This window comes from Aotus nancymaae, unplaced genomic scaffold (assembly GCF_030222135.1).
Source record: "Aotus nancymaae isolate 86718 unplaced genomic scaffold, 86718_ANA_hifiasm-v0.15.2.pri h1tg000030l, whole genome shotgun sequence".
In the NCBI taxonomy this organism is placed as follows: Eukaryota; Metazoa; Chordata; class Mammalia; order Primates; family Aotidae; genus Aotus; species Aotus nancymaae.
In genome coordinates, this window is record NW_026988443.1 from 10,799,274 (window position 1) to 10,820,832 (window position 21,559).

At 49.2% G+C, this 21,559-nt stretch overlaps 2 protein-coding genes across 8 annotated transcripts in view; both read left to right on the forward strand.

Annotated features, from left to right (window-relative positions):
• The window catches only part of MMP2 (matrix metallopeptidase 2), a 43,622-nt gene extending 25,275 nt beyond the window's left edge, over positions 1 to 18,347 (forward strand). For all 3 annotated transcript variants that reach the window (XM_012447939.2, XM_012447938.2, XM_064383074.1), the window contains exons 6-13: positions 428 to 601; positions 1,536 to 1,709; positions 3,601 to 3,756; positions 4,904 to 5,039; positions 8,683 to 8,819; positions 10,067 to 10,226; positions 15,202 to 15,311; positions 17,431 to 18,347. In XM_012447939.2, coding sequence (XP_012303362.1) covers positions 428 to 601; positions 1,536 to 1,709; positions 3,601 to 3,756; positions 4,904 to 5,039; positions 8,683 to 8,819; positions 10,067 to 10,226; positions 15,202 to 15,311; positions 17,431 to 17,534 — 1,151 coding nt within the window. In that variant the 3' untranslated portion in view covers positions 17,535 to 18,347. The remainder of the gene's footprint in view (positions 1 to 427; positions 602 to 1,535; positions 1,710 to 3,600; positions 3,757 to 4,903; positions 5,040 to 8,682; positions 8,820 to 10,066; positions 10,227 to 15,201; positions 15,312 to 17,430) is intronic.
• A 2,601-nt stretch (positions 18,348 to 20,948) lies between these two features.
• Positions 20,949 to 21,559, forward strand: part of LPCAT2 (lysophosphatidylcholine acyltransferase 2) — a 118,729-nt gene continuing 118,118 nt past the window's right edge. For 4 of the 5 annotated variants that reach the window (XR_010344834.1, XR_010344835.1, XM_064383076.1 and 1 more), the window contains exon 1: positions 20,949 to 21,119. Coding sequence is in view for 3 of the 5 variants with exons in the window: in XM_064383076.1 (XP_064239146.1) it covers positions 20,949 to 21,119 (171 nt within the window). In the remaining 2 variants the exon portion in view is untranslated. The remainder of the gene's footprint in view (positions 21,120 to 21,559) is intronic. The other variant, XM_012447931.2, reaches the window with a different exon arrangement.

The following is a 21,559-nucleotide window of genomic DNA, read 5'->3' on the forward strand; positions in this document are numbered from 1 at the left end:
TTTCTCCATCTATCAAATGGAGAGAGACTCTTGTGGTCCTGCCTGCCATGACTGACATATTCATGTCATATATCATTATTACGTGAAATTTGCATGATATAGCATGGACCAGGTAGAGTGGACAGTGACCTTGGGGCTGAGGCAGGGTTCTAGAAGCCCTTGTTGTGTACGCATTTACCAGGTGTCAACCATTTTGTCATTGGGTGGTCCATAAAGTCCCAGGGGAGGGATTGGATTAACTGAGGAAGCAGGGATTCTCTCTGGGAGCTCAGAGAAGCAGCTCCTTACCAACCAGTAGAGATGTTGTCTTAATATTTTAACAATGCACCAACTTCTCTGGTGTGAACCAGCAGGTGGGCAGCCAGCCAGCCCTATGCCAATGGAGGCATCTCTCATTCACATCCGTCTCTCTCTCCCCCACCCCTAGCCCTGTTCACCATGGGTGGCAACGCTGAAGGACAGCCCTGCAAGTTCCCATTCCGTTTCCAGGGCACATCGTATAACAGCTGCACCACTGAGGGCCGCACGGATGGCTACCGCTGGTGCGGCACCACTGAGGACTACGACCGTGACAAGAAGTATGGCTTCTGCCCTGAGACTGGTGGGTGCCACTGCCTCTCCCTCCATCAAGGCCCAGCGCCGGCTGTCTGATGAAAAACCCACAAGACTCCCTGTGCCAACCTCCTTTCCCCAAGACAGGGGTGCTAAGGCATCTGTGCGAATGACCTACACCCAGGACATCCGTGCAGCTAGTCAGGATATGTGACACCTGGTGTGGCCTGGGCATTGAAATCAGAACAGACAGTGGGAGTCAACAGCTGAATTGGTGACAACTAAATGTCAGGCCTACTCAGGACCCTGTGACCGAGCTGCATCCCTTTTCTCTCGGGATCTCTGACAGATGCTTCTCTCTCCTCCTCTCTGACCTTGCAGTCTCTCTTCCCTGTTGCTCCTGGTCTGTATCTCCTCCTTTTAGTCTGTTTTTCATTAAGAGCTCCCTGCTTTCCTTCCTATTCCCCTCCTTTCCTCCTTCTCTCCATCCCTCCCTCCTTTCCTTCTTCTCTTCCTCCAACAGGTGTTTACTGAGTGCCTGCTTTGTGCAGCAGACACAGAGGTTGGTCTCTGCAGAGCCCTGCCCAGAGGACTCACCACTGAGGGGCATGTGCTGGTGCTATCAGCTTCATCCAACCCCCTTTGCCCCTAGCCCATCTGCCCCCTCCATGGGAGGCTCATTAGAACTCTGAAACCTGGCTGCCTGGGTTTGAATTGCAGCTCTGATACTTCCTAGCAGTGTTGGCTCAGGGAAATTTCATCATCTCTCTGATCTCCAGTTTCCCATCCATGAAACTGCGGGTGCCATTCGGTCCCTCCTGCACAGGGCTGTTGCCAGGGGCAGGGTGAGATGACTCTACAGATACAGGGCCTGGGACTGAGTCTACCTTAAGTGTGGTTTGTTAAGGTCACTTTCATGCCACTGCTTCCTGGGTAACCTCAGACTCTTTGCTGCTCCTTGACCCATATCCCTAACCCCACAGCCATGTCCACTGTTGGTGGGAACTCAGAAGGTGCCCCCTGTGTCTTCCCCTTCACCTTCCTGGGCAATAAGTATGAGAGCTGCACCAGCGCCGGCCGCAGTGATGGAAAGATGTGGTGTGCAACCACAGCCAGCTACGACGACGACCGCAAGTGGGGCTTCTGCCCCGACCAAGGTACGAGGCTCTGGCCATTGGACAGAGACCCTGGACATTGCCCTCGCCCCTAAACCTGCGCCAAAAACCTCCCTGAGACCTCACCCACTTCAAGCATAGACACTGCCCCCAGACACTCACCTGCCCTCATAGGGACACTGTGGTCCCTCCCAGACCCGCCCACCTGGGCTGAGCTAATGCCCATCTCTGGTGGAGCCAAGGTCCCTGTTTAGGTCCTGCCCATCCACGTGGAGGCACAGCCTCCAAGACAAGACCCTGGTAGACCAGATGCTGCTACCTGCCTCCCGGGTAAGAACCAGCCCTCCTGAGGGGTCACTGCTCTTCCCTTCCCCTTTAGTCACCCTCCAGGCAGGGTTGTGACTACCAAGAAATGTCTGAGTCCTGAGCACAGGTTACCAGAGAGACGATTCTTCTAAGAGACCTTCCCACTGCACAAAGAGGGGCCTTCAAGGAGCTGGTGGGCAGCAAAAGAAAGGAAAAAAGCAACAGCCTCATGCTTGATCTGACCCCGCAGTCCATGCAGCCCTGGGGGAGCCCTCAGAGCCCTCTCTCCCCATCAGTCAGCACCATCTGTTACCAGGGTTTACATGGTGGGTCCTCATCAGTCCTGGGTGCTGAGGATGCAGCTGGCTGGGACAGCTCTCTGCCCCCTAGGACTCACAAGCTCAGGGGAGAGAGTGACCAGGAGACAGCTTGTGACCTTACTGTGTGCTACGTGCTGAGCAGGGTGTTGCTGAGGATGCAGCTGGCTGGGACAGCTCTCTGCCCCCTAGGACTCACAAGCTCAGGGGAGAGAGTGACCAGGAGACAGCTTGTGACCTTACTGTGTGCTACGTGCTGAGCAGGGTGTTTAGGGCCCTGTGCCCACTCCAGACTCCAGGGCCCAGGGTTACAGGGCTTAGAGCTCCCTGATGGCTCACAATGGCCAGGTCAGTGGGCAGGTCCAGGGCCAGTCAGAATTAGGCCAGCCTGTCTTTATGTTACTTTTATTCTTTTTCATCATCATGAGATGAAACTTGGCCCATGTCAGTGGACAGAGGCTGGCCAAAGGAGGTTTTCTTATCCCCTGCTAAATTCCTTCCTAGGGCACATTCTGATTTTACCAACCTTCTACCTAAAGTTGGGATTCTCCATCTTGCTGAGTGGTTCAAGGATCCAGAGCTCAGTGGCTCACCCAGGGTGGATATTATTGTCTCCTAGGGTTGCCACGACAAAGTGCCACAACTGATGACTTGAAACAAACCCAATGTATTCTTTCATGTTTCTGGAGGCTGGAAGTCTAAAATCAGGGTGTCAGTAGGGCCATGTTCCCTCTGAAGGATGCGTTCCTCCAGTCTCTGCCTCTGTCATGACATGGCCTTCTTCCCCCTCTGCCTGTCTCTCCTCTTAGAAGCTCACAAGCCATATTCGATTAAGGGCCCACTCTAGTCCAATCTGACCTCATTGTAACTTGCATCTTAATAACATGTGCAAAGACCCTATTTCCATATAAGATTCCATTCACAGGTCCCTAGGGTTAAGACTTGGGCAAATCTTTTCTGGTGGGGACTTATTTAACCATAACAGGATGTGACACCCTGCTGTGTGACAGGTGTGACGGGTTTTGCTCACTGGCTGTGGCTCAGCCTGGGCAACCACGCTAAGTGGGAGTAGTTTATACTGCTTTTGCTTGGGCAGAAACAGTGGTAATATGGGGCCAGCTGATCCCCATTCTCTTACCTCTTCAGAGAGCCTGAGGAGCGAGGTTGTTCCCTCATCTTTTAGAGAGACACAAAAAACCAGGAAGCAGGATTTTTGTGTCCTTAAAAGTCTGCCTCACTGGATCAGGTCCTGACTTCTCTTTCATCTCTCTTCCTGCCTTTCAACCCTCTCCCCTCCCTGCAACCCTCAGGGTACAGCCTGTTCCTCGTGGCTGCCCACGAGTTTGGCCACGCCATGGGGCTGGAGCACTCCAAGGACCCTGGAGCCCTGATGGCGCCCATTTACACCTACACCAAGAACTTCCGCCTGTCCCAGGATGACATCAAGGGCATTCAGGAGCTCTACGGTAAACCTCAGAGGGGGCTGGGGTGGTAATGTAGCCTGGGATGGAGGCCCAGGGGATGGGACCAGCAAGATCTCATCCAGCCAGAACTGCTGGAGAAGAGGGCAGGAAGCAGGAGTGTTGACCTGGTCCTGGAAAGTCAGAGCAGCTCTCCAAGGGGATATTCAGTTAACCCTTCCCTATCCAAACAATGCTAATATCAGTGTCCCTCTTGGTTCTCCATTTCTGGGTCTCTCCCATTTTCCAGGTGAGTAAGGTCACCTGGTGCAAGGTTACACAGGTTTGAGCAACCCAGTGGAGTTCAGAATCCAGGAGAGTTGCCAAGTACAGGAAAGAATTTTCCATCATGTGAAATGACCTTAACAATACGGGGGTGGAAGTTTCTAGTTTTCATAATAAGCTTTGATTTTAGTATGTAATAGAAGCAGAACAACCAGTGCCTTAAGCCAATGATTTATTTATTGTTAGTGCTTACAGTGAGGCTAGAGTTTAAAAAGTCAGTCCATTTTAAACATAAATTAAATATTTAATGGTCTTCGTGATATCTGAGCCAGGCCAAAATAGTGAAAATGGTGCTTGAGTGACGATGTTTGGGAACCACTAGACTCAGGAAGGAGCCCAGGTCTGCTGTGAGAAGTGCTGGGTTCAAATGTGGCCTCTGCCTCTCACCAGCTGCAAGAGATTGTCCAGGTCTTTATACCTCTTTGGACTCAGTTTCCTCATCTCTGAAATGATCGCTTATCACGAAGAGTGCCACACTCTCAATGCTGGACAAATCAATGGTTCCCTGACTACCCTGACTTGTGGGTGTAAGAATCCGAGTTTTGGGTTTGAAAGTTTGGGGAAGCCACTTAACTTTTCTAGGCCTCAGTTTCCTCGCCTGTGGAATGGTGCAATAATGATACCCCACTCCCAGGAATATAGAGAGGACTGGTTTGGGTGATGTCAGTAAAAACCATATGTCAAGTTCAAAGGGCCCCGGGGTGCCCCAAGTCTAAGCATCTTCTTGTTATCTCATGGAGCTTACACTAAGGCCAGAAGACTATTTCTTCTGACGCTTAGCAGGTTGGCTGGGCACCCCAGGGGGGCTCAGCCTGGTGGGGAGAACCTTTGCAGCTGCGGAGAGTCTAAGGTCAGGTGCCCTCCCCAGGGGTCTCTCCTGACATTGACCTTGGCACCGGCCCCACCCCCACGCTGGGACCTGTCACTCCTGAGATCTGCACACAGGACATCGTCTTTGATGGCATCGCTCAGATCCGTGGTGAGATCTTCTTCTTCAAGGACCGGTGAGTGCAGGAGCTTGCTCCTTGTCCTCCTTGTCTCCTGTCCTCTGCGCCTATACCATTATTCTTTTCCATCCATCTTTGCTGAAGAACCCACCAAGCACTTCACAGAATGACCTGTATTTGGCAGTTTCCGCTGTGTGTCAGACAACCTCCAGATTTTAGTGGATTTGCACCCAAGCATTTTGTTTGTTCTCTCATAGTCTGCGGGTCTACTAGGTGTCTTGGCTTCCAGGTACAATTGGGTTCAGGTGTGCTCTGCCTGTTGTTCTCATGGGATTAGCAGCTACTCATGGCAGATGACAGGGTGCAAGAGGCCAAACTGAACTACATAAGCACATTTAAAGCGTTCACACACGTCTTGTCTGAGAATATTCCACTGCCTGAAATAAATCACATGGCCAATCCCAACACCTAATCTAGAGGGTGGTACTACAAAGTCACATGGAAATGCACATAAATGCATAATTCTAAAATAGGAATAGAGGGAAGAATTGGGAACAATAATTCAGTCTACCACAGGCCTTCTTCTAGAATGGCATTGACCTCAAATGGCCAAATTGCTCTGTGTATGGGTGGTGAGTGACTGAAGGGTAGAAAAAGGTGGTATTCTTCATGCTGTAAAGATCACCACTCAGTTGACTAAAGGCTGAGATTTACCCTGATGCCCTTGTTCCCTGGAGAATGGCAGGCAGTGTCTAGGACTCATTAAAGGGTCCATCCTTCTATTCTTCTATCATCCATCCATCCATCTACCCGTCCATCCATCCATCCATCCATCCATCCCCATATCTTTCCATCCGTCGTCCAGCCAGCCAGTCAGCTATTATCCATTACTTATGATCCCACCATCCATTATTCATTATTCATCATTCATTCATTCATAGAGTGTAGTAGTTGAGAAAATGGACTCTGAAGCCAGATTGTCTGGGTTAGAATTTTTTACCTGCTACTTACTGTTTATATAATCATAGGCAAGTTAATTAAGTATCTTCTTTGTGCCTTGGTTTCCTCATTTATAAAATGGGGCTGGTATTCCAACATATCTCATAGGGCTGTTGTAAGGATTAGATGAACTTAGTGCTGAGAACAAAGACAATGCCTGACATGGAGACACAGACTATTCATATTAGCTATTATTATTGACACATAGTTATTTGGCATCTACTGTGCCATATACTTTGCTAGGCTTTAGTAGCTGGAGGAGGAAGAATGATGTTATTGGGGCAGTGGGGTGGGGGACTGCTTAATATCTAGATCAGCATTCTCAAAAACAGGCAAATGAGCTTCCTAAAACAGAGCCACCTACAGTGTGGTAAAGGGTGAGTATTAAAAGGTGGGTTTCTGCCCCAGCTTTAGACCCTCCTGACTGGAATCTCTGGGGATAGGCCCCCGGAATATGCATTTTAGCAAATTCCCCTGGTGATTCTGATGCACATTAAAGTTTGTGCATCACAAGTCCAGTTTGAGAAATAGGCATAGAGAACTGACATGGCGGGATGAAAGAAAAGTGATCACAGAGATATTAGGTGCTTTTGTGGGCACATCCAGTCATGGAAGTTTTCACAGATGTGGTAGCATTTGAGCAGAGCCTTTAACGGAGAAGCAAGAATCTGATGGGGGTGATAAGTTAGGAGGATCTTTGAGAAGGAGGGACCTGCAGAGCCAAACCATAGACATGTGAAGTTTCTGGGTTAGCCTGGGAGAGTCTGGTGAGGCTAGAAGATGTTCCACAAACTTTCAGGAAGGGCTTCCTCTACTCTAGGCACTGGGCCAGATTCTGGGATGCAGATGCCCTGCCCTTCACAGAGTCTGCTGGCCAGTGGGGAGATGGCAAGAATGCAATAAGAGACGAGACTTGGAATGCAGAGAAATCAGGTCCCATCAGGCTTCGGATCCCCAAGGGTACATAATAGCAGATGTCAGTGCTGCTCTGCAGTCCTCACTGTAAGGATCTGGCATCGTCCTTCATCTGGAGCTCCTCCTGCTAAGAAAGCCCTGACCACACGCGCAGATCTCAGATGTGTGAGGCCTAGGAAAGGATGCAGAGTCTAGACCCAGGCTGGAGCCACCCCTGGCCTGCTACATCACAGTTTCTTTCAAAAGGAATTTGATAAGTGTTTAATGGGCTTATCTGATTAACCAGTAAATATTAAGCATCAACCACAAGCAAAAATTGTTGCTAGGCACTGGTGAGGGTGGGGGTCATGAAGGACAGTATTGCAGGGTGATTAAACTCAGATTTTGAGCCAGATCTGGACTTGAACCTTAGTAATACCTCATTTACTTAGTTGTTGATGTAGTAATAACTAAGTAATTTGAATCTCAACCTCTCTGAACTTCATTTGCCAAACAAAAATTGTGACACCTTCTCATGTTAGGATGTTTTGCTGCAAATAACGGAGAAGATCCCTCTGCAAACTCAATCCAGCCTAAACAGTAGAGAGAAATTGCTTTCATATGGTACAAAGTCCAGGGGTAGAGCTGCCTGCAGGGGCAGAGAGAGGGTCAATGACTTGATATCTTTGTCCACTGCCAGCCTCTGCACTGACTTCACCCTAAGGCTGGTTCCTCCTCATGGTCACAAGAAGGCTCCTAGTGGCAACTGGGGCTCTAATCCCTGCCCTCTCCTAGCAAGTGAGAGAGAAAGTGACACCCACAGATACACACACAGAGACCCCTAGATGTGAAATACAAGTCAATGTGTTCTGTCTTACACCACTGTAAGTCACATTGCAACTGCTGAATCAGTAACAATGCCAGGGAATGCTAAATTCTGATTGCCTTAGACCAGTAGTTCTTAAACTTTGACATGCATTAGAATCATTTAGAAGCCTTGTTAAAACACAGATTCTGGGCCCCAAGCCCAGAGATTTTTATCTGTAGATCTCTGGAAGGACCCAATCATTTGCATTTCTAATGAGTTCTCAGGTGACGCTGGTAGGGAGACTGCACTTTGAGAGCCAGTGGCTTGGACCAATCAGTATCTACTACTAGAATAGGGGTTGGGGACACAGGGTCCAAGGAGGTGAAAGCTGGATCATAAATGTGGAAGTTTTATGAGGAGGGATGGTGGGGAAATAGATAATTAATGCTAGGTAGACCATCCAGAGTGCCTACTGTCATTTAAGATTGTGAGGATTAAATTACAAGGCACATAAAGCGCATGGCACTTAGTAGGACCTCAATAAATGATAACTCTTACTCTTGACAAAGTACACAAATTCATTTCATTTTAATTCAGGAAGTACTTGAGTGTCATCAACTCCTGCCCCAATTGACTTCTAATCAAATAGGACAGAGAAGACAAACAGACACTACTGTTCTGGGCACTCAGTTGATGAGTTTGAGAGGCTTAGAGGAAGGAAAACACAGTAGGGACAGACGTAGTCAGGGAAGGCTTCCTGGAGGAGGTAGAGGGAGAGAACAAAACAAGGTGAGCGGATGTTTCTCAGCTCCGGCAGATTGCAGACAGAAGCTCTGCCTGTTCTCCAGTCCTTCTCCAACCTTCCTTTAATCTTGCCTCCCACTCCCATCATGGAATCATCTCTGGAATGTTTCTGGGTGGGTTTCGGGGGGTGTGTGTGGTTCCAGCTGCAGGGTGACTAAAGATGTGGTTTCCTGTGTCCCCCTGCCCTCCCCCCAGGTTCATTTGGCGGACTGTGACACCACGTGACAAGCCCACGGGGCCCCTGCTGGTGGCCACATTCTGGCCTGAGCTCCCGGAAAAGATTGATGCTGTATACGAGGCCCCACAGGAAGAGAAGACTGTGTTCTTTGCAGGTGTGTGGGAAGCATCCTTCCTTGGCCCTCAGCTCCACAGGGCTCTGCGCCGGGGCTCCTGCATGGTCCAGGCTCACTCCGTCTCCCAAACCACAGTTCCTATGCACCCGTGGGCGCTCCCTCTCCTTTATGGATTCATTCTTTCAACATCATTTCTAAAGCATGCAACTCATCTGGGAGATTGGTTCCAACACCTGACATCAGATAGCATTAACCCACAGAGTACAATTTTCATTTTCCCTTAATTCTTTTCAATCCTTTTCGTTTTTTTTCTAGAAGGAAAAAAGTCTCAGTTTAGTGCTGGTGTGTCCCTAACCCCTTTGTAGTGCTACATCCTTTGGCAGGTAGCAGTTTTAGTTAGAATTTTTTTTTAAAGATTTGTTTTTATTTTTACTTTTAAACATAAAGTTATTTTAACAGAGGTAGTTAGTTATAATAGGGTGGAGTTCCAAATCAGGACAGAAACGGATTACTCAGTCACTGATATTTCAACAGTCAAAAAATATTTTTTAATAAATTTGTTTTTAAAGATTTCAAAATGAATTCACTGAAAGCAGAATGTTAAGGAAATAATAGTACAAGGAGCCCCTAGAAGTGGCGGAAATCATCAAGGCGAGGTCTGTATGGCTGAGATTTGGGAAGCCCTGCTCATTTAATGTTTATTGGAGCATTTCCATGCGCTGGGCTTTGCCAGACCCTGGGGATACAGTCTCCGCCCTCACGTTGCTCACAAACTACTCAGGGAGACAGACGGCTGGGCTGCCATGAGAGGGTGAAGAAAGACTTAGGAGGCCCCTGCCCTGGTCTGAGGTGGGATCCTAGAGAAGATAAAGGCTCAGCCAAGACTGTGGGTAATTACCGTCCCCACCACCTGGCTCCCATCTCCTTCACCCACTGTAATCACGGGTCCTGGCCAGGACAACTGCTGGCTCCTAGGGCATCTTTTTGCAAATTAGCAAAAGGTACCTCTTCATGGCAGGCACAGCCCTTAGAGTGCAAGACTTGATGAGCAGAGTGTGAGCTGGATGTATTCCCAATTCACGTCCTTGGCCAGGCACCTCCTGTAACTGACTTCCAAAGCCCTCTGTGTGAGCCCTGACTCTGGGCAGTGCACCCAGGAGTGAGCGGGAAGCTGTACTCTGTTGGGAATGGCCACAGTGGGGCCCGCTGACAGGCAGATGATGGTAGGAGCAGGCTGGCCTAGGGCATGTCAGCGCCAGCCAACACACCCTTTGCTTCCACCCCAGGGAATGAATACTGGATCTACTCAGCCAGCACCCTGGAGCGAGGGTATCCCAAGCCGCTGACCAGCTTGGGACTGCCCCCTGATGTCCAGAGAGTGGATGCTGCCTTTAACTGGAGCAAGAACAAGAAGACATACATCTTTGCTGGAGACAAATTCTGGAGGTAAGGGAGGGTCGTGGGTAGGACAGCAGCACAGCTGGCTGCGGGAGACAGAGAAGCCGCTCGAGTTCAGAGGTCAGTGGGCCCTGGATGCCCTCTCTCTGGTCTCTCACCTCTTTGGTCTCTAGCCCCTCTGAGATGTTGCCAAAGGTGAACCATTCTTGTACATGTTGCTGATGTAATTCTGGTTGGAATATCCTTTCCCTTTGCAGAATTCTTTTATTTATTTATTTATTTTTTGAGACAGAGTCTTAGTCTGTCGCCAGGCTGGAGTATAGTGGCTCAATCTTGGCTTACTGAAACCTCTGCCTCCCAGGTTCAAGCGATTCTCCTGCCTCAGCCTCCTGAGTAGCTGGGACTACAGTCGTGTGCCACCACATCTGGCTAGTTTTTTGTATTTTAGTAGAGATGGGGTTTTACCATGTTGACCAGGATGGTCTCGATCTCCTGACCTTCTGATCCACCCGCCTTGGCCTCCTAAAGTGCTGGGATTACAGGTGTGAGCCACCGTGCCCAGTCCCTTTGCAGAATTCTTTTGATTGGCCCATGTCTGGTCTGGAGCCCCACATTTTGAAGTGACTCACTGAAGAAGGGGAAAATAAAAAAAAAGATAATAACTGCTCCTACTGACACCATGTGCCAGAGACTGTCCCAAGGGCTCTATGAGGTGGCAATTATTATTTCTCCCATTTTACAGATGAGAAAACTTGGGTTCAGGAAGGTCAGGCAACTGTGGCTGGGCGCAGTGGCTCACGCCTGTAATCCCAGCACTTGGAGAGGATGAGATGGGCGGAACACTTGAGGTCAGGAGTTCCAGACCAGCCTGGCCAACATGGTGAAACCTCGTCTCTATTAAAAATACAAAAAAGTAGCTGGGCGTGGTGGTGCATGCCTGAAATCCCAGCTACTCGGGAGGCTGAGGCAGGGGAATCCCATGAATCCAGAAGACAAAGGTTGCGTTGAACCGAGATCATGCCACTGCACTCCAGCCTGGGCAAGAGACTGAGACTCTGTCTCAAAAAAAAAAAAAAAGCAAAGAGAGGCTAAGTAACCAGCTTAGAGTCACGTAGCCAAGTAGGGGCAGGTTGGGATTTGAACCCTGGCATTCTGTCTTCTGGGAAAACATGTTAGTCTTCACTTCTATTCTATACCTGGGAAGCGGGGTTTGAAGAGATGGGGAACATGATGGCAGAGGGCAAAATATGAAGAAGATTTAGAGATGGGGTACACCACCCATCCGTAGAAACCAGCATCCAAATCAGACCCCTTGGAAGGAGCAGGCACCCTGTGGCATAGCCCACAGCCAGCTCAGTGGCTGTGGGTATAAGTTGGCAGGGGATCAGTTTGGAAGCAGGTGGTTCTGCAGGGAAGGGTCCGATTCTGAGAGGCCATGGTCATGACCAGGGAACCCAATATCTGGGAGTGGCTGGTGAGAGGTAGCCCAAGCCTCAGGAGTTGGACTGTAATTCTGCACACTTTCTAGAAAGGAAACAAAGGTCAAAAGAAATTAAATAACTTGTCCAAGCTATTGAGATACATGTGTGTTTGCACAGAGCCAGGATTATAGCTACTTCTCTTGTATTCTAACCGAGTGCCCCCTTCACTATACCTGCTGGGCCATTTGATTAGTGTGGAAAGAGTGGTGGGGCACAAAGACTTGTGAGGTGTCTTTCCATCCCCTCCCTGCTGGGATCCCCACATTCCTTCTGTGGCTGCCACTGCTTCTGGCCCTTATCCAAGAATTTTAGAGGGCATTCGCTGAGGCCTTTGTCTGCCATCCCCAAAGCAATCCCACTTACTTCCCAAGACCTCTGTCTTTTCCCCCTTCCCTCCTCCCCACTACCCTGCCCCCCAGCTGCCCTGCGTTCAGAAGCTCTTTATAACCTAGGCCTGCCCATGTCAGGGTGGAATTCCAGACATATTGCTAAGACACTTAGCAACCTAAGCTGATTGATATCTCAAGCCTCAAGAAAGAAAACAGTCAGGCAGGAAACTGCAGAGCGGGCTTTCCACCCACAGGCTCCAGACACACACACACACATGCGCGCGCACACACACACACACACACACACACATACTGCGAATGGCATCTCAGCATTGTAGGACCTCTGAATCTCCAAGTCTTAGAATTCTGGCTGGTGAGAGGCACAGAACCACAGAAATGTGAATCTTAGAATCCTAAAGCCCTGATGTTTTCGAATTATGGTGTGGAAGGACTTTTTAAATCACTTTCCCATGCACTGTATCTATGTAAACATGCAAAAACAGACCTGTTCCTAGCATATAGGAACATGACTGTATGTGCACATGTGCACACACACACACATACACATACACACACACACAGGTATGCAGGTTGTGGCAGTGCCTTGCTGGGTTTCCAGGCAGAGTTATTTGCCTCCCAGTCCTTTTCCACACAAGTCCACCTCCCAAAGCCAGAGGCAGGACAGACAGCCTGCTCTACAGAGGAACCATGCTGAGACTTCCTGAAAAGGGACAGAGCTGAAGGGCCTATCAGAAGCTTTGTGCTGGCTTCCAAAGGAGGCGGATCTCTCTCCCAAGAGAAGTGGTGAATGAGCTTGTGACACTGGCCCCTGCCATAGAGTCTGCAGAGGCCTCAGAGGCATCTTTGCTGGAGAAGGAAAGAGAGCCCCAGAGTGACAGAGACCGAGCAGCTGTCTTTAGCATGCCAAGAAGAGCTCAGCGCCTGCTTGTAGAAGCTTCCACTAAGCCACAAATACATGTTCAACATCTGCTGTGTGCCAGACACTTAGCTAGATGCTGAAGAGACAGGGTCAAGAAATCATCACACCCTGCCCTCATGTAGTTTGTAGTAGAATGAGGAAAAATTACATAAATATATTTGAATCAGATAATGAAGGCCCTCAGTATGGGACCTCTACCAGAGCCCAGCCTGAGGCTATGCGTGTCATGTATTTCTCAGTTATTAGCTCCTTTTCCCAAGTGTGGAAACTGAGGCTGAAGTGGCTCAAGGAAAAGCTGGGACACAAATGTCTGTTCTTTTTTTTTTTTTTTTTTTTTTTTGAGACGGAGTTTCCCTCTTGTTACCCAGGCTGGAGTGCAATGGCGCGATCTCGGCTCACCGCAACCTCCGCCTCCTGGGTTCAGGCAATTCTCCTGCCTCAGCCTCCCGAGTAGCTGGGATTACAGGCACGCGCCACCATGCCCAGCTAATTTTTTGTATTTTTAGTAGAGATGGGGTTTCACCATGTTGACCAGGATGGTCTCGATCTCTTGACCTCGTGATCCACCCACCTTGGCCTCCCAAAGTGTTGGGATTACAGGCGTGAGCCACTGCGCCCAGCCCCAAATGTCTGTTCTTAATAGCTGCTCCACATGGCAACTTCTACAGCTGCAGAGAAGTACCAGAGTGTTACAGAGAAACCTTTATAACCAGTGTACACCAGTGAGTGGAAACCACCATTCAAAGAGCTGATGGGGACAGAGAGGAAAGTGAAGCGGTACGGTCCCCTTCAGAGAGAACATCTTCTGATACCACAGTGCTTGTATTCTTTCTGGATGAAAAGAACTTGGAAGCAAAATAATTATCTGAGCCTTAGTTTTCTCATCTGGAAAATGGGCTTGACTTCTGCCATCCCCACCTTCTGTGGGTAGAATGAGAAAGAAATGAGGGCCAGTTCAAGCATGGGACACATATCTCCAAACCATCCTAACGCTAGGGAATGTTGTTTGAGGGCTCAGTGGAGGTGGCTCAGATGGGAGTGTTGGGATTTTGAGCTAGGCAACTTGGTTTTGGTGACACAGGGCATGAGGAAGCATGCTGGGTTTTGTAAGAATGAGTCTTACGCTGCAGCTGGGATTAAGGAAGGCTTTTTTGGCAGTTCTTGGGGGTGATGGCTGAGGGAGAAGACCACTCTAGAAGGCAGCTGCTGTTGGGGTCCAGGGTGCTGTTGGGGTCCAGGGTGAAGGTGGTCAAGGCTGGCTGCAGACAGAAAGAGAGCTGGCTAGGAGGTGCTGTGGAGCAAAGGGTGGCTGCTACCAGGATGGGATTCAAACACATCCATCTAGAAACAGCTCTACTTAGGCAAGACTTGATCTTGTTTACTAGGGTATCCATAGCTCCCAGAGTGGGAGCTCAATAAATATTTACGGAATAATGAAGTGGAGAAGCAAAGGAATCAGCATGATAGCGGCATTTAAAAAGTTCTCCAAACATCTTAAAAAACAGAAGGGTTGCTAGCCAGGGAGAAGAACATACCAACCGATGCCGCGGTATTTACCTGAATTAAAGGCGGGGCCCAGGATTGCTGCGGCTGGAAATGAGGTGACATGTGGTCCACCCTGTGACTAACAGGCCTTGGACTCACACGTAGCACCTTGCATTGTAACCTCACTGCCCCAGCCATGACTGTCTTCCAGGGTAGAGTTTGTCATCTTCCCTTGACAGATGTAGAAGCAGCAATTTTTCCAAGCCACAAAGTGAAAGAATGATGGGGCGGGTTTCCATCCCTGGGCTTCTATTTAGTGCTCCTCAGATTACAGCAGGGATTTGTTTGTAAGGGAGCTAACATTTCTTAAATACCTACTAAATATTTATGAGATATGGGGATAGAGGCTCTGCATGTGCTATTTGATTTAATGCATACATTAAATTAAATATGCTAAATTAGACACAACCCAGTTTTACAGTTGGTAAAACTGAGGCTGTATAGAAAGTGTTTAACACACTGTTTGGCATGTAGTAAGTGCCATATAAATGTCAGAGATTATTTTTCTGGGATCGTCCAAAGTCATATATAATTAAAAGTAGGAGATCTGGGGCTCAGACTCAGGTCTGATTCCCTGCCTTTCCACTGCAGCCAGCTGCTTCCCTGAAGGGCTAGGTCCAGTTTCCCCGGCCTATCCAGGAGCCATCTGCTGTGTGCGCCCATCCAGGCTGGGAGAGAAGTGGCCTTTAGAGAGGCCCTGCTGGTTCACTGTATCTGTTTCTTTACAGATACAATGAAGTGAAGAAGAAAATGGATCCTGGCTTCCCCAAGCTCATCGCGGATGCCTGGAATGCCATTCCCGATAACCTAGATGCCGTCGTGGACCTGCAGGGTAGCGGTGAGCCACCCAGAACTGTCTCCGCTTTCTAGGACTCCCCGCCCCTAGCCAGGGCCCAGCTCCTTGTAAACACACACTTCCTCATTGTACAGGGCAGGCAGGCAGGCGGCGCCATGGAAAACAAATCAACTCCTTCATTCCAGTGCTGGGAAGGCATCCAGATCCCTAACCTCTGCTCCTTGGCCTGGCTCCAGGCAGTAAGACCCAGAAAGGCTTCTCACAGCTGCAGGGCCTGGAGCCAGGGCAGGGGAGGGCGTAAGGCCTGGGCTGGTGGAGGGGGAAGGAACACGGGCTGCATGCCATGGATTCATTCTGGGGTTTGATCCAGGCCCTTTGGGTTTCGCAGGAGGCCTGTGACCACCTCCCATTAGCAGAAGGATGGCTCCATTTGAGACAAGGCAAACTTTGTCATGCTCTGTTGCTCATGTGGCAAAGATCTCCCACTCAACCAGTTTGCCCCTGGCCCTTTGCTGATTAAAACACAACCAGTAGCAGTGAGGGATAGAATTTGGAGTTCAAAAATCATACTCTTGAGGAAGCATCTGTGAGCTCTCTAGGGTCCTGGAAATGGGTCCAGTTTAACGTTTTTAGAGGAGATTGTAACTAAATTCCACAGAATTTGTTTTTGAGCACCTACTGTATGCTAAGCACAGGGCCCCGACCTCCAGTAGCTAAAGGTCTTACATGTCCAAGAAAAAGCAGTGTACAATCAGATGCTAGATTAGGGACTATCTTTAAGAATAAACATCTATTGAGTACCTACTATGTACTAGCATTTTAATATGAGATTGTGTATGTCAGTAGTCACAAATTTCAGCAGCTCCATGGGCCAGGCAGGTAGTACAAATGAGTAAAGCAGGCAGGGCACACAGTGGGGAATGGTGGTGTCCACGTTGAATCAGAGAGCACATGCCTCATTTACAGGAGACAGCTGCTTCTCACCTTCTGATAATTATTGGTGGACAAGATGAGGGGCCTAGGCCAGGTACTGTGGTTCACATCTGCAATCCTAGCACTCTGGGAGGCCAAGGCAGGAGGATTGCTTGGGCCCAGAAATTTGAGACCAGCATGGGCAACATAGTAAGACTCTATCTCTACAAAAAAATTTTTAAAAATATTAGCTACACATGATGACACACACCTGTAGTCCAAGCTACTGGGGAGGCCAAGCAGAAAGGATTGTTTGAGCCCAGGAGTTTGAGGCTGCAGCAAGCCGTGTTCACGCCACTACACTTCAGCCTGGATGACAGAGCATTCAGCCTGGATGACAGAGCAACACCCAGTCTCAAAAAAAAAAAAAAAAAAAAAAAACAAGAATGGGGGAGCTGGTGTTGTTAGATATTCTATATTGGATATTCAGATTTAAAGACGAAACAAAACAAAAAAAAACTTAAGAGAGCCAAATAAAACACATCTGTGGGCCTGATAGGACTGGACGTATCCTGTTTTGCCACCTCTGGTTTATGGAAAGTGCTTAGTTTGACGCTTGTGTTAAGTGGGGTTATTGGTTTTAATAATAGCATATGTTATCTGATTTAATCCTCACTTCAAGCACTAGGAGGTTGGTATCTTTATCCTCATCTTAGAGATGAGCAAACAGGGAATAAGAGAGCTTACTTCACAGCCATTTCCCTTCTTACAGTCCCAATGGGGGCTCTTCTGGGTATTAGTTGTGTTTTATTTTTGTTTTTGTTTTCTTTTCTTCAATCAGCTCAGGTTGAAACAATTGAACTTTTTTTCTTTTTTAAGAGACAAGGTCTTCTTGCTCTGTCGCCAAGCTAGAGGCACAATCATAGCCCACTGCAGCCTCCAACTCTTGGGCTTAAACGACCCTCCCATCTCAGCCTCCCAAGTAGCTTGGACTACAAGAATGCACCACTATACCCAGCTAATTTAAAAAAATTTTATTTTTTTTGGTAGAGACAGGGGTCTCTCTATGCTGCCCAGGCTGGTCTTGAACTCCTTGGCTCAAGCAATCCCCCTGCCTCAGCCTTTCAAAGCTCTCTTCTGGTTTAAAAGCTTCTTCCCTATGCCAGGCAGAAATTCAAGCTCCCAGAAACCTTCTTTGTGCCAGAATGTCAGGATAAGGTGGTCACAGTCTCTTCTTTCTCTGTCCCAGGTCACAGCTACTTCTTCAAGGGTGCCTATTACCTGAAGCTGGAGAACCAAAGTCTGAAGAGCGTGAAGTTTGGAAGCATCAAATCCGACTGGCTAGGCTGCTGAGCTGGCCCCGGCTCCCACAGGCCCTTCCTCTCCACTGCCTTCCATACACCGGGCCTGGAGCACTAGAGAAGGACCCGGAGGGGCCTGGCAGCTGTGCCTTCCGCTCTACAGCTAATCAGCATTCTCACTCCTACCTGGTAATTTAAGATTCCAGAGAGTGGCTCCTCCCTGTGCCCAAGGATAGGTGCTGATTGTACCCCTCCCAGGCACCCCTTCCCCTTCCACTCCCACCAACCCTCAGAGCCACCCCTGACAAGATACTTTGATATTTTCAATGCAGCCCTGCTTTGGGCTGCCCTGGTGCTGCCACACTTCAGACTCTTCTCCCTCCACAACCTTCTGTGGCTCACAGCACCCTCGGAGCCAACAGAGACTGTCTCAAGGGGGCACTGGTGGCCCGACAGCCTGGAATAGGGCAGTGGGATGGGGGCATGGCCAGGTGGCCACTCCAGACCCCTGGCCTTTCACTGCTGGCTGCCTTAGAACCTTCCTTACATTAGTAGTTTGCTTTCTCTGCACTTTGTTTTCTTTCGGTCTTGTTTTTTTTTTTTTTTTCCTTTTTTTTCCCCACTTGGAAATTGCATTTCCTGACAGAAGGACTCAGGTTGTCTGAAGTCACTGCATGGTACATCTCAGCCCACATAGTGATCGTTCCCCTGTTCACTCTATTTAGCATGTCCCTACCCAGTCTCTTCCTCCACTGGCTGGAGGAAAACAAGTGGTGGCTTCCCGTTTGGCCCTCCCCACCCCTCCCTTCAACCGTTCCCCATGGGAAATGTCAACAAGTATGAATAAAGACACCAATTGAGTGGCTGCGTTTGCCATCTGTTTTAGCAGAGCCTAGACAAGGGCCACAGACCCAGCCAGAAGCGGAAACTTAAGAAGTCCAAATCTCTGGTCCCCGCAGGGAACAGGTGATGATGTCTGCTGGAAAGGTCAGCGCTTCTAAAGTAAACAGCAAGAGAATCTCAGGGAGAATGAACCCTAGTCCTTCTGTCCTGTTGAAAGAGCCCGGAAGAAACAGCAATTCTGTTGCTTTATTGTGGGGCCTGTTCAAGGTTTTCTTCCTCTATAAGTCTCAGTTTCTTCACTAGCAATCCTGTCAGTTCTAATGCTGCTACTAATAACAATGAACAGCAACGATAATATCCCCTTCCATTAATATGCTTTCTATGTGCGAAGCACTTCTCAAGCATCACTTAATTTAACCTTTCCTACCCCATAAATAGAGAGAGGCTATTATTGGTTGAATCTTATTGAAGAAGAGACCGATGGCTCAAAAGAAGTGGTTTTTCCAGGGTCCCATAGCTATTAGGGACCTAATATCCTTTGCAAGGCCAAAGGATAGCCTAGCAGAGGAGCTTTAGCCCTCAACTAGAATATCCACCACCCTCAAAACCACTCCTGCCACCCTCCACCACCCCCAAAACCACCCTGGGTAAACACAGCTAGGGGAGAAATAATGTGCTTGCTTCTAAACACAGCTGGTATTAATGGATAAGCTCCTTACTCCTTCATACCAGTCTACCCACCCCAACCTCCTATATAGAAATTCTGGAGCTACTGCTGAACAGAAATTTAAAGCCTGGGGATTTTCTGAGGCCCTTTCTGGCTCCGATAGTCGGATTAGTGTATTGCTTCTGGCTTCTGATGATGGGCCTGGTGAGGAAAGTGGGTAAGGAGTGAACTCTACAGGTGACCTCCTCAGTGGTCCTGATGTCATCTTTTCTATCATTTATCCTCCCATGGCCTGCCCCCTAGCTCATATTCTTTTTGTTTTGTTTTGTTTTGTTTTGAGACAGTGTCTTGCTCTGTCACCCAGGCTGGAGTGCAATGGCACAATCGTAGTTCACTGCAGCCTCGATCTTCTGGGCTCAAGCTATCCTCCCACATCAGCCTCCTGAGTAGCTGGGACTGCAGTCATGCAACAGCACGGCCAGCTAATTTTTTCTTCCTTTCTTTTTTTTTTTTTTGAGAGACGGGGGTCTCACTTTGTTGCCCAGGCTGATCTCGAACTCCTGGACTCAAGGGATTCACCCTCTTCAGCCCCCAAAGTGCTAGGATTACAGGCATGAGCCACCACCCATGGCCTGGCTTAGGTTGTTGATAGTTGGAAAGACATCCTTCTGTGCAGGTATCTGGCTAAAGAGCCTCAAGGGTCTGCCAGTCCCAACTTGAAGACTCCCTAGACTGGGGAATCTTCCATCATGGCTATAATACACTGTTGTTAATGTTCCCTGTTATACTGAGAGAAAGTTCAGTGGCTCCATGACATGATAATGCTTAAAATATGCCATTTCTTCAGTGTTCCTCTATGAACACTTCACATGCATTATTTTATTAAATCCTTACTACAGTTCTATGGGGTTAGAATGAATCTCCCATTCCTAGACAAGGAAGCAAACTCAGGTTAAGTGACTAACTCAAGACCACACATCTATGTGGTAGGGCTGGAAGATTCTGAGATTCAGAGAGTATGTTTGGAGAAGCCCAGAGCTCAGATTTTATCCTGGCCTAACTGCCTGCTGTGAGCAGAGTTGATCAGTAGGAGTGAGTTGATTATCATCTCCTTCCTTTAACTCTCAGCCACTCAGGGCTTGATCAACTGGCCTCAGGTAATGGGACAACAACCCCTGCCCTCCCACCCCAACAAAGACCCAGATAGTTCGAAACAGGCCTTGAACTTCCTCAGTGTGAAATGGAGTCACAGCCCAAGGCATTTCCCTTTTCTGGGTCAGGTTCCTCATCTAGTGTGGAGGGAAACTGTAATTTTTCCCTTTTCTAGAAATAGCAGCTCAGTTTTCCTCTGGAGAACCATCTCTCTCCTGTCAGTCCATTATGTTTTGAGTGAGACAAATTCCACTCCTAGTGCCATCATGGGTGTATTAATATTAGTTCATTTAATGGAACAGTCCAGGGGAAGTGCTTGCTCCTAGCATTACTAGAATCAGGTTCTGATTATCTGAGAATACATTTATCTCCATTTTACAGAAGGCAACTGAAGTTCATGGAGATAGTGATTTGGCCAACTTCACAGACCCAGTAAAAGGGATTAAAAATCCAGGTCTGCCTGATCCTAAAGCAGGAAACTCTGCCTAGTGTCTCGCTGTGGCTTGTTAGGGATCCTGGGGTACCCTTCAGGGTCTTGGCTCTGAAGGAAAAGCATTCCTCTCCGAGGGGACGGGCTATATTACCAAGGGGGTGTGGCCAGATGCCTGAGGGGGTGTGGCCAGGGCCTGGGGCGGTCAGAGCCGAAGGGGCGGGGCGGCAGCAGCCTGGGTCTAGGTAACTTCAGCGCCTGCGCAGAGGCTCCCCAGCCCCGTCCTAGACTGGGACTCTAGTGGGGCTTCGGCTCGGTTTTGGCTGCACCGCCCGCGTAGGTCGATTCGCTCGGGTTCCACGCCCGGCTTGACCATGAGCCGGTGCGCCCAGGCGGCGGCCGTGGCGGCCACAGTGCCAGGTGCCGGCGTCGGGAACGTGGGGATACGGCCGCCCATGGTGCCCCGTCAGGCGTCCTTCTTCCCGCCGCCGGTGCCAAACCCCTTCGTGCAGCAGACGCAGATCGGCCCCGCAAGGCGGGTCCAGGTGAGAGGCGTGGGTCTGACAGGGGAGGTGGTCAGAGGGGGACGTGGGTCTGAGTGGAGAGGTGGTCTGAGTGGAGAGTTGGTCTGAGGGGGATCCAGGTGACGGGCGTGAGTTTGAGAGAGGAGGGCGGCCAAAGAGGGCGTGGGTCTGAGGGGGGAGGTGGTCTGAGGCAGGCGTGGGTCCGAGGAGGGAGGTGTTCTGAGGGGGGCGTGGGTCTGAGCGGGGAGGTAGTCTGAGGGGAGCCTGGGTCTGAGGCGGGTCCAGGTGAGGGGTGTAGGTCTGACGGGGGAGGGCGGTCGAGGGGCGCGTGGGTCTGGGAAGCAAAGGCATCTGAGGAAGAAAGAGCAGTGGATCTGAGAGGAGAGGACTTTTGAGGGGCCGTGAGCCTGAAAGGGGCAGAGATATGCGTCTGAGAATTGAGGACATTTGGAGGATGGTCA